The 16257-nt window shown below is 50.5% G+C and overlaps 2 protein-coding genes across 2 annotated transcripts in view; both read right to left on the reverse strand.

The window, feature by feature from the left end:
- Window positions 1–16257, reverse strand: part of LOC106482029 (uncharacterized) — a 255295-nt gene that overhangs the window by 90732 nt on the left and 148306 nt on the right. The window lies entirely within an intron of this gene.
- LOC106482024 (uncharacterized) lies at window positions 1562–3940 on the reverse strand. The gene is made up of 3 exons (XM_067314318.1): window positions 3937–3940; window positions 3466–3658; window positions 1562–2332 (listed from the first exon to the last, which is right to left on the reverse strand). Exons 2-3 carry the CDS (start codon window positions 3624–3626, stop codon window positions 1885–1887), a joined length of 609 nt encoding a protein of 202 aa, XP_067170419.1. The 5' UTR covers window positions 3627–3658; window positions 3937–3940; the 3' UTR covers window positions 1562–1884.

Consider the following 16257-nt stretch of genomic DNA (forward strand, 5'->3'; position numbering starts at 1 on the left):
TGTGGGCAGAGGCACCAATATTCAGGATGATGCACAGGCTGGAAGGGAGATGGTGCTTTGTGCTGCAGAGTAGCACGGGGGGCTTGGACGCCCACTGTGAGGGGTCTCGTGGTAGCAGTTTGCCCACCGCTGTTTCCTCCTGGGCCCAAGGGTGAAGTTAGCCTTGCCAGTGTGGGGGTGGTGGGGATCCAGCGCTGTGTGAGGGAAGGAAGGGCTGATGCTGTGCACGCTGCCCAGAGTGGCATGGAGAAGTGAGCCCCACTGCAGAGGGTGGGTGACTGGGAAGGCAAAGCTGACCCAGGCTGTCTCTTGTCCCTGGGATGTGCGCCCTGCCCCAGGGAGGGCAGGAAGAGGGATGGGAGTGGTGCAAGGTGGGGCTGGCTCTGTGCAAATGGAAGGAGAAAGGTTCCTGCTCCCACGGCTCAGCCCTGCCCTGGTGCTGCAGCCCGCCCTGCACTCCAGCCACACAGCTCCAAGTCAGCTGACTTCTGGAAAGCCAAGGGATTTCTCAGTCGTGCTAGTGATGCCCCAGATTCCTCCCGCCTGGGCAGCCCTTGCTCTCCCCCCAGGGATATCTCGCAGATGTGGAGGCATGGCTGCCGCCAGGCTGGGGGAACAGGCTCTTCTCTGCCTGCCTCCTCTCCCTGCCGTGCTCCCTGCGCTAGCAGCCCTGCAGCACGTCTGCTGCTCCAGGGTCCCAGCACAGACCCCCCATGGCCACTCCTGGGTGTGGGGCCGTCTTGAGCACTCCCATGTTTGCAGGGAGCTGTTGTCCTCCGTGCTTTGCAGTTCATGAGCCGCCCACAGCTGTACCGGGGCTGGCTCTTCCTGGAAATAACATGTTTTCTTGTTTGCCTGAGGTGATGCCCTCAGCAGACTCCACCCAGTATATCAACCCTCACAGCCTCTCCTAATATGTGTTTTCTTGGCATGGATGTGCCAGTTTGGGAAGGCTTGCTCTTCTCCTACTGCCTTTTCTGCTGTAGGTGCTGGCTTATGGGAAAGACACCCTGGAGACAGCACACTCAGGGAGGGACGCTGGGGCAAGTTGGGAAAAGGGAATAGGTTATGTGGAAAAAGTGCCATTGCACAAGCGCAGGGAGGTTGTTATATGTCCAGTGCAAGGGGTGTGGGAGAGACTGATGCCCAAGGTCCTACTGAGGTCTCCTCTCCAACACAAATAAGTAACCCATGATGGAAAGCAGGCACCATCCTCCTGGCAGGGGCTGACCCAAAGCCCTGGAGCCACTGGCCACCTGGAAGGTAAATTTGTAGGCCGATCCACAACTTCTTCAGTGGAGCCTAGGTACTGCTCTGATACAATGATGTCTGTATGTGTGAGGTCACACACATGCATGCACCTACAGACACATGCAGAAACTGCTGTGAACATGTGGCAGAGCAGAGGAAGGACACAGTGGCGAAACATGTGGATGTGTGTAGGTGGCTGTGGGGTTACTCTCTCAGAAATGTCACTGTCTCTCTCTCTTTCACTTTCTTCAGGCACCTTTATCCATGCACTAAGAGTCTCTGCAAGGAGAATATATGCATCTTACAAGGATTAAAAAAAAATTTTTTATTAGCTAACACAAACATTAGTTAGGACTTAACAAGCTGCTAAGCATTATTAGTTTAATAGCAAGATCACCATGCCCAGGAGATACCAGAAGGGTCTTTGCTGGCTAGGCATGTATCAGTCAGGAGGGGACAGGCTGGACTTCTCCCTCATAGTATTTGTCCATTTGCCACTGGATCCATCACCACTAATTACCACTGACGACCACTGATCACCCAGAGATGGGATAGCTCAGTAAGATCTCTAGCAACGCTGTCAAGGAATAGCTCATGCAGGAAGCTGGCTGTGGCAATTGCATTAATCCTCACTCATGCATTTTTGGAGTAAGGTGGGGGGTCCACATCATCTATCTGAACTTTCATGATTGCTCTCTCACTGTTGGACATCTTGGCTCTGACACGAATGTTCCCCTTGGAGACCTCCAGGGTTTCATGTTCAGAATCTGCACTGGCTCGCTGGAAGAGCGTGGAGGCGCTGTAAGATTTGTTCCTCATCATTTTGGAATAGACATCACAGAGTCTTCCCAGGTGATTATCCATTGTGAAGATTTCCAGGGCAAATTCGATGTGATAAAGGATGTAGTCAAAGGGGTTGGAGAACATGATGGCCAGGACAGAAGAGTCGAACTTGCACACCAGGACACCCACACTCCCACGCAGGCTGTATGGAGTCTTTGCAAATGCACATATTCCCCTGGAGCCTGGGTAGATCTCGAATGGGAGAGGGCTGTGGACTTTGCCACTGAAGCAGTAACTCCTGCAGAAAGAGTGGGACTGATATGAAATGATTTCATGAGTCCAGAGGAAAAGAGGTGATAAAAACAGATGGGGTGGGAGGAGCTCACATCTGCTCTCACCGGTACATCCATGACCCTTATGGAGTTGTACCACATTCTACCTACTGAAAGGGAGTTTCAGCCTTCTCCAAAGAGCAAACATCACCAGCATCTACAGTAAGGCAATCAGTGTCATTTGTAACCCCACCTTCACCAAGCCTTTTTGAACCCAAGGCATGCCCTCAGAGCAGCTGCAAGGTAGCAGCAGCATGGTCCAGAGAAGTCACTGTCATAAATAGGGGAACCACTGGCCTTTGCTCCTCTCTGTCATTGCCATCCACTAGTTTTGGAGCATTACTTATACCTCTCCCTTGTCATTCATGAATGCATTGAACCACACTGGTTCTGGCAGAAATTCCTATGAGCTTCTTTCAGTGACCTCCCTCTCTGTTGCTTCCTTATTCTCTTTGCCTTAAAAAGTTATTTGCCCATGCTACGATAACTGCTTCCTGTTACACCTGGGTTGTTCCCCTAAAATGTCAATTCAGTGCTAAGCAGACATCAAAACATGCAAACTGACTGTTGTTTCTCAGAAGGGAGCAAAGAATGAGACAGGAAATGTAAGGGTAAGTGTAAATCTGTGGTGTGCTCACATCTGGTCCCCTGTGTGCACTGCTGGTTCCCCTGTTTGAAAGAGATGAGAGTTCATTCCACAAGAACTACAAGGGGATCAAACTGAATTATCTGATAAAGGGCTTCAAACATTGGTAAGGGATGACTTTCTCACAGTGTGTGCATTTGAACAGCTTGGTTCACTGTCATTGGCAGCTGGTGTGTGCAGAGAGCAAGTCCAGAAGGAATTGGAGGAATTCACAGAAAAGCATTCCTGCACTTGGCCCTGAGCCGGCACTGTGGTGCCTTCTCGCCAAGGATGGAGAGAGGAAGCCATGTGTGGAGCTTGAGGATAGTGGGGAACAGAGGAAGCCAAGTGCTGGGACCCACAGAAGGGGCTGGTGATGGAGAGGAGTATGGGTGAGTGGGCAGAGCATAGGCGGGGTGGCAGAAAGCAGAGGGGGAGCACTGCGGGAAAGGGAAAAGGAGCAGCAACAAGTACCTGAAGTCTCGGAGTGTCACATTCTTGGTCTCGTTCATGATCTCAATTACCACACCCCGACACACCCTGATGTTTCTCACCAGGCTTTCTGTGCCCTTGGTCACGGTGATCTGGGAGCTGGAGTTGCTGGCATTTTCACAGTCCTTCTCTTTTGCCTGCATCTTCCCCGCACTGCCACAGGAGCGCCGCAAGGCTGTAGAGCAGCAAACACAAACAGTGCAAGGGGAACTGTGCAAATGGGGTGGGTAGGGCCACCTCCTGCCTATGGGAGCCCAGCGTAAGGGGTGCAGGGCAATGCACAGCTCCTCCCCCATATCCTGACGGGCCTCCCAGGGCCAGGAAAGGGCAGCCCCTGAAAAAAGGAGGTCCTGGGTGGAGCAGAGGAGAGCAGTGTGAATCTCCTGCTCCATCCAGTCTCCACCATGTGTGTGACCCCTGACTCTGGAATGATCTAATAGTGGAAACTATTACACAAATATCCAGGGCAGAGATCCCTTTTCCTGGCCAGTCCTGCTGATAGCTCTTGGAAAGGAACTGTGCACCACACACACTCTTCAGGAGAGTCCCAAAAGAAAGTGCAGAAAGTAAGGAGTCACTTCTGCTCACAGCCTTCCTCTTAGAAGCAGCACACTGTTGAGGTATTTTGCTGGCTACGTGCACATCCAGCTCCTGGATTTGCCTGTTTACCCGCCTATTGTTTAACCTGGGAGCAGTGGAAAGTTCATGAAAGAGGAAGCCATGCAGAGTTATTAAATACAAACTCAGGAAATTCCTGAGCTTAAAATGGCTGGAGGATGGGAGGTTATATGGGGAAGGATCCTGTATGCCTGCCCTGGGCTTCCTTTTTTCCTCTATGTATTTGCTTGTGGCTACACTTCAGTGCTGGGCTAAAAGACCTCTGGTCCAAAACAGAATGACTACCCTTGTGTTTTCTTGTTCCCTTATGAGCAATCTAGCTATATATCTATTATCTGTCATTATACACCTTCTCTCTGGCTTTGGTAGCTACAAGTGATTCTGAGCTAGTGGGGCTCTGCTAATCCCAGAGATGGGGATAGGTGAATTGCTCAAGACCAGCTACAGGGAACATGAAAGGGATGTGATGATTCAGACTGGATTTGCTTCTCTTCTTCTGTTGTCTGTCAAGGGACCATGCTAAGACCCCAGCTACTGCCACTACAGAGGAGATGGAAAATGTGTCTGACCCTATGTAGTCCAGGTGCTCTGTCCAGTCTCTTCATGCATACCCACAAAAATAGCAAAGCCTGGGGAAAAGACTGGAGGAACTAACCATCCAGACAGGTATGGTCTCCTGGGATTTGGGGATGAGGGAGGGAGGAAGACCCTGTCCTTCTGTGGTCACTGTGAAATGCTTTTTGATGTATTCAGAGACACTATGGCCAACACTAGCAGCCACTGTCCTGGCAAATAGAAGGACAGTGTCAACCAGCTGCACTCAACTGTGGCAGAGAAATTGTGCCAGCCATTGTGAATGTCCATGACACAGAATCCAGAATGACTGAGGTTGGAACGGACCTCTATAGATCATCTAGTCCAACCCCCCTGCTCAAGCAGGGTCACCTAAAGCACATTGCCCAGCACCCTGTCCAGACAGCTTTTGAATGTCTGCAACAATGGAGATTCCACAACCTCTCTGGGCAACCTGTTCCAGCTCAGTCACCCTCATAATAAAAAAGTTTTTCCTTAGATTCAGACAGAACTTCCTGTGTTTCAGTTTGTGCCCATTGCCTCCCATCCTATCACTGGGTACTACTGAGAAGAGTCTGGCCCCATCCTCTTTACACCCTCCCTTCAGGTATTTATATGCATTGATAAGATCCCCCCTCACGCTATGAGAAAATCCACACTATGAAGCACATGCTATGAAATCTCACAGAAGGGGGTTCATAACACAGCCAAAACTACTGACTGTTTTGCTCCAGAGAAATGCATGTGAGTCTGAAGCAGAAGTTTCCTAGTGAACCCTCTTCCATCCTTCACACTGAACTCACTAAAGACTCAAGCTCTTTCTCGCTGTTCCTCAGGGGAGTAGCTGGTGCCTCTGGGGTAAGGGAATCTCCCTCCCAGAATAGATGGGGATACCAGCACCACATCCTTCCTTCCATGCACAGGCTTGTATATATAGGAAGGGAATTGTGAAGCGGGCAGTTCTCTTAGGCAGTCAACCCCTGAGCACTGCCCCTGTGTCAGCCCTCAGTCCAGCACCCTCCTTGCTATGGTATGTTGGAACATGCATGACAGCATTTCCCTCTGGTACTGGAGCATTTCCCTCTCATGTTGTGTGAGAGAGATGCTCCAGGGTCCTGCTCCAGGAGATGCTCAGGATTCAATTTGCAGAGCACAGGACACTCAAAGCCAGGTTCTTGTGATCACCATCCCAAAATCTATTGTAGTGAACCAGATCTTTCCAAGCAGTGAGGATAAGGAGATCTTACTGCAATGGTGGCCTTGTCCCATCTCTGTCTCTTCTTAGTCCTTACTGCTTTGGGGTGCAGAAAGCTGTGGAGAAGGTCCTTGCAGTGGGTCGTGCTAAGGGCTGAAGGAGCTGGAAACTGGCTGGTGGCAAAAGCATCAATGTGCCATTCCACATCATCAGTTTTCTGCATGGATGTTGTCTTCCATGACCTCCAGAAATTCCTCATGGTTGGTCAGGTTGTTTTCCTGGAAAGATGGGGAGTTAAGGGAATGAAAGTTTTGTATCATGTTGAAATAGATTTCTTTGGGGAGTCTGTGATGATTTCAAGGGTGAACGCCATGTAATCAAAGATCTTCTGGAGAGGATTGTAAAACATGATGGCCAGCATGGTTTGTCTTGTAAAGCCTAACCCTGAGGCTCCCATGAAGGGTGAATTGTGCCTTGGCAAACAAGCAGTTCCCTGTGGAGCCCAGTGGGATCCTGGGTGGAGGAGGCTGTAAATTCTCCTCTACAGCAGAAACTCCTGTAGGAAGCTAACAATAAGGGAAGCAGCGGTTAGTTCAATGGAGCAGCAGGAAATTTTAGGGAAACAAAGGGGAAGGGCTTGTAAGCATAGGGGTGGTTCAGTGCCATGGTAGGGCAAGCATTTGGGGATCATGGGGCTATATTTACAAAAAGAAACAAATGCCATGAGACCTGGCACTGCCCGTGCAAGCTCATCTTTCAGCAAGGGGTGGCTAAGACACCGAAAGGGGACAAAGACTGAGAGGGAAGGTGAAGCCTCCAGATGAAGGATGGAGGAGCCACCTCCACTGCACCCTTCACAGCAACTTGAGGTCACACCCTCAGCTTTCCCTCACCCTGCATGGAGGAAGTTTCACTGGAAATTGTGGAACCTGTGGATTTCTGCTGGTCCTTCCCCAGAGTCCCCCTTCCCAGTTGCTGAGTTTGTTGATGTCTGGATCTCACCTTGCTGAGGGAGCAGATCTGATGAGCATCACTGGCCCTGTGACACCCATGGGGGAGTCATTGCAGAGAGTGGCCATTGCTAAACATAGCCCTCCACATCATTGGCCTGTCTCGTCACCCCTCTTCTCATGCACATTCGTACCTAGCTGTGAACTTGGCTCTTTAGCAAATCTCTTCTCCAGTGCATGTTCATGCACATCACCCCAGCCCCCAAGCACCTTCCAGTTTGACAACAGACAACTTGACCTGTCAGTCTTTCCCTTACTCTCTTCCTAGGGGGAGCAGTGTGTGTGTCCAGGTGCCCTGAGATGTTAATACACACAGGGTCAGCAAGCATGTGCAGCTCTCAAAGTCTCTTGTGACCCCAGAGACAGCTGCATCTAAGCACAGAGTAGATAGCAACTCTCAGTGTTAGAAAGAGTTTTGGACTCTGTTTTCTGGGCTTGGAGCCAAAATCCACAGTGTTTCTGAGAACAGAAATTTTCTAGAGTGCCTTTGGTTTCCATCTGACTCAGTGAAATGAAAAATAGCCTGAGATCCAAGTGCTGTGGCTGTACTGTTGATATGAGACCAAAGAGCAGCCAGGGCTTTTCAAAATACGGAGTACGTGACTTGTTGCAATACAAGCACCTAAACCCCTGCCTTTTCCCTTAGCAGAGATTTCCTTCCTCACCCCTTGGCCCTGCACAAAAGCAGAGAAGATACTGAGAGAGTAAAGGAGACTTTCTTTCCAATTCCAAAGCCAAGTTTTTTAGAGAATGAACTGGAGCAAATAACTTATAACAACAACTCAAAATGACTAGCTTGGTGAGAAGCTGAAAGAGGTTGCAAAGAGATTGCTCATGTCCCAAGGTGTCCTTTGCAGGGCAGTCCTGTCCTCCACTTTCTTGCCCTTCAGCCAGCTCTGCACAGTCCCCTCTGCTCCCCACGGAAAGGCTTTTTGCCATCAGCTTGGCGATGCTGCTGTGGATGCCTTGGAGTATATTATATAAGAGACTGCAAATAACCCTGTGGAATTAGGGTGCAACAAAGACTGAGTTGTTGATGTCCTTCTTCTCTTTGGGTGGCAGAAATTTCCATCAGTTTGGCTGAGATTCAGCTGGCTACATTTAGACGTCCTGTGTCACTTCAGAGGTGGCAGGAAAGTGGTCTGACCTGGGGGCACAAAACAAGATGGGGATTAGGTGCAGCCTGGTTGGGTGCTTCTTTCACTCTGAGGCTCCCTCAGTGCTGCCCTGCTGTGTCTCACACAGGTCAGTTGAGCATATCAGTGTCCACACTGCCACTGTTTGCATGAGACTCAGATGTGTCATGTGCATTGCTGTTTCTCCTCATACAAAGTCATCCCTTAGCACCTGCTGTCCCCCCACTCCCTGTGCTGGCCTCCAGCAGTGATGCCATGAGGACCACTGGTACCTGTCTGACAAAGCAGAGCATCAGAGTGGTTTTCTTGGAGGCCTTGTCCGGCTTCACATGATGCCTGCATGTTTTGTAAGTCCTGGACTTGGTGAAGATGCTGGTGTGTTTCCAAGCATGCAGAGGGTCATCTGCAGCATTTGAGTGCCTTTCTGCACCATAATCCATGCATTACTGAGTCATGAGGCTCTATACTGATGACAGCAGGGCCCATACCTGGTTTAACTGTGCTCTTTGCACCTGCAGGGTGGGAATGCAATGCACATTTGCTCATCTTGCTGCCAGGCCCTGCTCACAAACCTGACAGCTGTATTCCCAGTGCCTCCCAAATGATAAGCACCTGCTGTGCTCCACATGGTTGCTCCAAGGGTGCAATGCTGCCTTTCCATGCAGACCAGGCTTTGCAGAGCCCTTTGCACCCTCTGCAAGCACTCAGGTCTAGGATGCATCTGGCCAAGATGGATGAAGGCCATACACATGCTGCATATCTAAGAGCAGACTCAGGAACATGCACTGATGCCTTTTTAGTGTAGTGAGTGAAATAAAAGACTCAAGAGGAATATCCTCCCCAATTTTTTCCATGTTACCTCTTGGGTGTGGGCGGGAGGAAGCTGAGGGGAGAGAAAAGGCTCCAGGGCAAATTTCTTGCTGGCCTCTGCGCAGGGATTTGGCAGGAGGCAGAGGGAGGAAAGTTTGATAAAGGCTGTGATCAGCAGTTCTGGAGAGGGAAACTTGGTGAGGGTTAGGGGAGGACACAACCTGAATGAAGGACCCTCCACATCCTTGGTGGGCAGGTAAGGGACCAGAGGCAGTCGGTAGGCTGAAGGGGTGCAGAGCAAGGTCAAGGCAAGCATGGTTTAGCCTGGGGAGACACAGGGTATCTGCTTGCTCTGTGGCAAACTGGAAAGTGGAGGGAGATGTCTGAGCTATTGGGCAGCAGTGGCACAGGAGGAAATAGAGATAAAGCAGGCAGGGAAAGGGTGGAAGTGAGGAACCTGCAGAGCAGGTGGGAAAGAAACAGCTGCCTGGGGCCTGGAAGTGGGAAAGTGAGAAACAGTGCAAAGAGAGCTGGCAGGAATTGTGCAAAATGTGTGCAAGGTGAGTCTGCAAGCAGGGAGTGGGGCTGGAGGGCTGGGAAAGGACTTCGGGGCTGTCTCAGGCCTCAGTGCTTGGATGCAGAGCTGAGCATGTGTGCATATGTTGTGCAGCTGATGAGGACTCTGATCCTCGGTAGGGCCCACCACAGCAGCAGGATGAATCAGCAGCTCCCCAGTCCTTTCCCTGCCCTTCTGTAACCCCAGGCCTTGGCCCCTCCCATGCTGTCCCATTCCCAAACTGCCATCCTGTTCATCTGATCCCTCCCTTTCTAGATGCTGGGACCTGGTCATGGCTCCTGCATGGCCATGGAGATGAATTCATCCCTGCCTGGGGTGGTTTATTAAAGGAGGGCAGACGAATTAGTCATGGCACACACTTTGTTATTAATGCCACAATTATTCAGCATAAGTTTCAAACCAAAATCTTTTCTACTTTTGTGCCAGGTTACTGAGGACTTTTGTTTTGCAAAGCCTCTCCTCCCCCACCCATCCTCCTCCCAGGGGTTTTGCAGCCTAACACTTGCAGATAAGAGAGAAAAGAAATAATTTTTCCTGCACTCACCCTCACTTGATATCAGAAAGCCCCAGCTGCAAGGCCAGAGGAAACCAGGCACCGCTAATTCCTGTTTCTGCATAATGTTATGATTTAGCTTACATAACAAAAGGAAAGTGATGCAGCAGAGAAGGAAGAGGAGCACTGCAGAGATAACACTGTCTGTGCCACCCAGCACAGATGCTACGGCACCAGTGAGGCTGCCAAGACCCAGATCCCCCTCAGGGCTGCTGGTTCCCTGCCCTCCTTCGACCTCCCTCTGCCCCCAGCCCCCAAAGTTGCAGGAAGTGAGAAGACGTGGCCTCCAAGAAGAGGTGGCTTTCTCCTGCCTTGTCGTGGTCCAAATGTGTGGAAAAGAGGAACACCCACCTGGGCAGCAAGTGGGCATGAAGCAGGCAGCTGCTCTCAGTGGCATCATCCCACAGCTAAAACACAAGAGGGAGCTTGATGCCTGTCTTTGCCCTCCACCAATGCAAAGCCTTTCCACCCCCCTGGCAGCACTGCTCTAGCACTCTGCAGCCCCCCAACACTGCCCTAAAGCTCTCTAAACAGCCCCCAGGCCTCTCTATGCAATCAGCACTGCCCTAAAAATCACCGTGACCTCTAGCATTACTCTACGTTCTCTTCACAGCTCCCTGTCACAGCCCTATAGCTATTGTACCCCCTGCACTGCTTTATAGCTAACTGTGACCCACAGCCCTGCCTTTTAGCTCACCATGTTTCTGGCTCTGCCCCACAGCTCACTGCATAGTCCTACAGCCGTCCAGTATAGATCTCTGCTTCTCTCAGCTTTGCCCTATTGCACTCTTACGCAGTCCTCAGCACTGCCCTATCAATCTCCAAACATCCAGCACTGCCCTATATATCTCTGCACAGCCCTCCAGCATGGCCCTATAGCTCATGGTGCCCCTAGTTCTGCCCTGTAGCTTTCTGCACTGCCCCCCAGCACTGCTCTATGTCTCTCCGTGCCCTCTTGCACAGCTCCATAGCCCTCAGCTCAGCTTTCCAATACTGCCCTAAAGCTGTGCCATCCAGCACTGCCCTGTAGCACTCTGCAAAGGCCTCCAGCCCTATTCAGTGGCTCTCTGTGACCCCAGCATTGCCTTCTATTTCTCTGCACAGCTCCCCCCAGCTCTGCGCTATAGCTCCATGCCTGTGAGCACTGCCCGAGAGCTCCCTGCAAGGCCCGTCTGCACTGCCCTGTAGCACAATCCTATAGCTCTCCATGTCCTCATCAATGCCCTATACCTTATTGTGCCACCCAGCACTGCTCTGTAGGTCTCTGAACCATCCTCCAGAACTGCCATATGGATCAGTGTGACTTCAAAACTAATCTAAAGATCTCAGTGCCCCTCCCCATCACTGGCCTGTAATGCTTTGCACAGCCCCCAGCACTGCTCCATAGCTCTCTGCACAAGACTCCAGCACTGCCCCATAGGTCTCTGCACAGGCCCCATCATGTGTGAATAGGGCAAATTACTGGGGGGGGGTCCAACTTCATCAGCACTCAGAGCTGCTTTGGGTGAGAAACACCCCAGATCTGCGAGGAAGCAGAGTCAAGAGTCCTGCAACCACCCAGGCCTGGGGCTCTGGGGCAGGAACCAATTGCTGGGCTTCCATGGGGAGGGCACCCCATGGCAAATATCAAAGAGCTCTTGCACATGCACTTGAGCTTTGAAGCCAGAACCCTCTCACCAGCTGGGCCCAGTCCTGGGTCAAACTCCTGCAGCAGAGCTCACACAGGCCTTTCGGGAGCCGTGCCCTCTGCAAATATGCTGCTCCACTTTCCTGCCAGTTGTAAGGAACTTCCTACCCCATGTTTGGGGTATGCTCATTGCTCTGTGCATGCAAATATAATATGGTAGTATTTCCAAAGAGGGCACTTGATTGCACACTTTTCCTTCCAGATGGAGGGGGGGGTAGAGTCTGTCCCTGCACTTGGGCATGACAGAGAGCAAAATGGGAAAATACCTGCCTGGAACAGATCTGGTTTCTTAGAAGATGCTGGGCATACCACCTCCAGCACCTTCACAGTGGAGACAGAAAGGAAGTGAAAGGTATGAACAGACGATGGCACCAGATCCCAGGGCTCTGCATCCCAAAGTGACTTTCTGAAGAGACTGTTACATTCAAAATCTTTTTTTTTGGGGGGGGGAGGGGGGAAGGAACCACACTTCATGCTTAAGGCCAAGGATTTATTGTTCGTATAACTGAAATCTTAGCCATCTAATCAGAGAATTACCGCTTCTCCTAATTAATTAGGTCTAGTTAATACAGGTGAAGCAAAGTAAATAAGAGCATAGTCTTATATAGCAGACCTCAATGCAGTTAAATTGTTTTACACTTGATTTCTACTATCTACCCCTTTCTCTAATGCTATGCTTACCCTTCCATTTTCTCTCTGTGTCCTCACATCTATGGCAAGTCCTCTGGGGGAAGGAGTGTGATGTCGATGTTGGTGATTTCTCCTTCCTCTAGGGTCCACTGGGGACTATTTTTATGCTTCCTAACATGCTCTGACACCCTGTCTTTTCCTCCTCACTGGAAAGATGGGTGCACATGGCAGTGGAAAGCCAATTCTTAGAGTGGAGGCAGAAAAGCCTGCCTGATTGCATCACTGTGCAAAGTGAAGGCTAGGGCAGGGATGTGCTGAGGAGCAAAAACCAGGAGAGAAAAGCCGCTGAAATGAGAGCACAGAGCAAGAAGGATCCCTTCAGGCAGACTTGGTGCCATGCCACTTTCTCTGCAGCCATTGGAGACCCTCTAAAATCTCTGGCGGAGAAGCAGGACAAAGCAATGCAGAGCTAGAGTCTTATGTCCTGGCAGTCCATCCACAACCCTTGATGAATTTTTGTACCCAGCAGAGATTAGGAACAGCAAAGGATAGCTCCACACTGTTTTGGATCACTCACTCCCAAGGTAATTTCTCACAGCTCTTGGGGGTCAGACCACACAAAGGCACTCGGATCCTCCCAGGATGTTTCAGTTCTTAACTTTCTCTGTGATGTAATGTGGCAAGATTTTTCACTATACCTTTGGAAAGGAGAGAGGAGATCCCTTTCTCTCCACTGACTGTAAGGGAGCCAAGGGCTTTCATTTGGCTCTGGGACTTTCAGGTGTCTCCATGAGGGCAGATGAATTCCAGCCTTTGTGTCCAGAGAGAGCTATATAAATAGTGTTATCTCCACTCCAGGCTCTCCAGGAGTTGGAAAGAGGTGTCATCTCTCCATGCTGTGCTTTGCAAGAAACAGCTGCTGGGTCTGGTGTGGACTGTGACTCTGAACCTCAGGCTGCCTGCATGTACACCTTAATCACAGCGCCCTCACCACAAGCCACCTTGAAGTTCTGGCTGTTATAGCTCAGCAGGTTATAAGGAAGCTGGTCAATGTAAAGGGGACAGGACAAAGGAGAGTCCACTCCATACCTCCTTCCCAGCATCCCAAATCAGCTCCTACAAGGCTCCACAGTGCTGATGTGGAGGACCCTGAAAGCTGGAACATTCAGATTGTGTCACAGAGGATTTACTGAGATTTCTTGGCTGTTTCCAAACAGTGCGATGTGGGGAGCCTTAGCTGTCCTGGAAGCTCTGCGCCTCGTCTGGAGGTGCAGATCCTTGTATCTGGGCAGAAACAGGGAAGCCTTTGCAGCAGACTAGCAGGTGCTGGCTCAAATACAAGGTGGAGGCAGAAGCAGCATTTCTGTGCTGGTTTGGTTTGAGTACAGTAGTAGGAATGCAATTTTTTGAGGCACACCTGCAGGATGGCTTTTAAGGCACTTGACATGGTGACAGTAATACAAATATTGCCCTGGTTCTGGCTCACTAGAGCACTCTGAAAAGCACACAGATTTCTTCGGAGCTGTAAACTTTTCATGCATTTTTGATGATCTGAAGGCCAAGCTCCTTTTTGTCAGCCATTTGCCCTAAGGGGTTGTAGAACATGATGGCCAGGCAGAAAGTGATGGTTGCTACAGCTGGTCTCCTGCACTCCCACTAAGGATGTCTAGCTGTTTTGCAGACTAACTGTACCCTATGCAGCCTGGATAGGGGTGATAGCACAACATTTTCTCCCTCGAAGTAGAAACTCCTGTAGGAAAATATGGTTCAAGGTGAGTGGACTATAATTCAGAGTGCAGCACAGGACAAGAGATATAGGGGCAAGGAGATGACAGTGCTGTGGCTGGGCATGGCTCCCCAGAAGGATGAACCCAGATGGAAGGTGTCATGCCCCTGTAATGGAGCATCACATTGATGGCTATCTCGATTCCAACACACTGAGAGACATCAACAGCATTCACTAGCTGTTCAGCACTCACTGCCACTGAGCCCTGTGCCAGGGAAAGGGTGTCAAGAGACCTTGCTGCTGCCTGCAAGGATGAAACCCTGTGACACTGAGTGTCTGCAGGACAGAGGGGTGGGAAAGGCACACAGGAAAGGAGAGCAGGAACAGACACCTTACCATGTCAATGGGAACTGCATCTCCTTTCTTGCCCCACTGCATCTACTCCTGACAACAAACCACCACCAGACTCATCAGCACCCAGGTCAGAAAGCTCTAAAGGACCTCACCACCACCCAGGGCATCTGTGGGACGTGGGATTGTCACTCAAGAGCGTCACCTCTTCTCACTGCAGCCCTTTGCAGAAGGCTGTCCAGGGAGCACACCCTCTGTCCCTCTTAAGGAAAAGGGAGGAGAGTTTGTGGCTCAGAATCAGAGTCCACACCATTTCTGGGAAGAAGTTGATTTCAGTTTCCATATGACTGTAGAATGAGAGCAAGAGAAACCTGTGCTGCCGTTTCTGTCAGGGCAGAGAAGCCTGCCCCCTCCTGGCCTCTTTGGGAAGCAGGGAAAAGGGCCATGTCTCCTAGAATAAGTAGGTATGGCAGATCTTCCAGGTCTATGCTCCTGCATGGTGTTGGGGTGGTGCCATTTTAAACTCGAAATAGGGTCTGGAGGAGATGGAGATCAGGAAACGAGTGAGACAAATTATCTGCACAAAAAAGCAAGAGGACCCACCATATCACACATGGTCTCCAGATGAGGGAGGGGAAACAGGAGAGTTAACAAAACCAGCAAGTGAAGCCAGAGCATTTCAGGGGACTGGCTCCCTCACCCAGAGAGCAAACAGACCTCTGAGTAGTATTTAACTTTGAAATGCATTTCTTCATTCACACTCAGACAGGACTGACTATGGGGAAAGGAGGGGAGCTGGACATATTTCTCCTGCTGCAAGAAGAGAGAGAACCCCTACCTGGCTTATCCCACAAGGAGGGTTGTCCAATAATGAATGTCCTCCCCTTAAATTTAAGCTACCTTGTCCTCCTGCTGGGGGAGAAGTATGTGCTCTCTTCAGGCATGCTGGTGTATGATATTTGCAAGCACAGAGCAATGAGCATACCCCAAACATGGGGTAGGAAGTTCCTTACAACTGGCAGGAAAGTGGAGCAGCATATTTGCAGAGGGCATGGCTCCCGAAAGGCCTGTGTGAGCTCTGCTGCAGGAGTTTGACCCAGGACTGGGCCCAGCTGGTGAGAGGGTTCTGGCTTCAAAGCTCAAGTGAATGTGCAAGAGCTCTTTGATATTTGCCATGGGGTGCCCTCCCCATGGAAGCCCAGCAATTGGTTCCTGCCCCAGGCCTGGGTGGATGCAGGTCTCTTGCAGTTCTGAGTGGTGATAAAGTTGGACCCCCCCAGTAATTTGCCCTATTCACAAATCTTGCAGCCTGACTACACATGATGGGACTAGCCCCTTCTTTTTCCCAGTGTGACACCCCTCTTTCTGGACAATTGCCCTTTGAGAGCAGGATGGGGACTTTGTGGGGAGGACGGGGTTTCTGCCTCCCACTCCTTTCCCACTAAAAGAACTGTCCTGTGTGCTTTCAGGAGGAATTTTGGGGGGGGATTTGAGTGTCTGAGATGGAGGCACATATGCCTTCTACCCTGTGGGGAGCCAGAGGATGGGACAATGGTTTTTTTTTTTTTGCTTTGCTCTTCCCAGCTGGAAGCTGCTCCCTTCAGGCAGACTGCCAAAATGACTGCTGTCAGAGGCAGAAGCACTATGGTCCAGGACCTGATTTGTCATCACAGTTATGGGCTGCAAAAGATGCTCATGCTACTTAGGACCCCCATGAAGAAGAGGGGATGCAAGAGGATGCTGACCAGAAATCAGTGTCCTATGCAGAGGCAGTGCAGGAAATATCTTAAAACCCAAGCAAAGTGGATGCAGCAAATTGTGGCTTAATTTTTTTCATGCCTTTGTACCAATTTAGGTGTATCGAACTGATCTTTTTACCACTGGCAGGGGTGGAGGGGGGAGCAAAAA

This window comes from Apteryx mantelli, chromosome 34 (assembly GCF_036417845.1).
Source record: "Apteryx mantelli isolate bAptMan1 chromosome 34, bAptMan1.hap1, whole genome shotgun sequence".
In the NCBI taxonomy this organism is placed as follows: Eukaryota; Metazoa; Chordata; class Aves; order Apterygiformes; family Apterygidae; genus Apteryx; species Apteryx mantelli.

Bases quoted from the DNA above. Each gene is read 5' to 3' on its own strand.
- LOC106482024 (XM_067314318.1), bottom strand. From the start codon at position 3,626: ATGCAGGCAAAAGAGAAGGACTGTGAAAATGCCAGCAACTCCAGCTCC. The intron at 2,333-3,465 runs GTACTTGTTGCT...CTCTTTCTGCAG, and splicing joins GTGACACTCCGAGACTTCAG to GAGTTACTGCTTCAGTGGCA.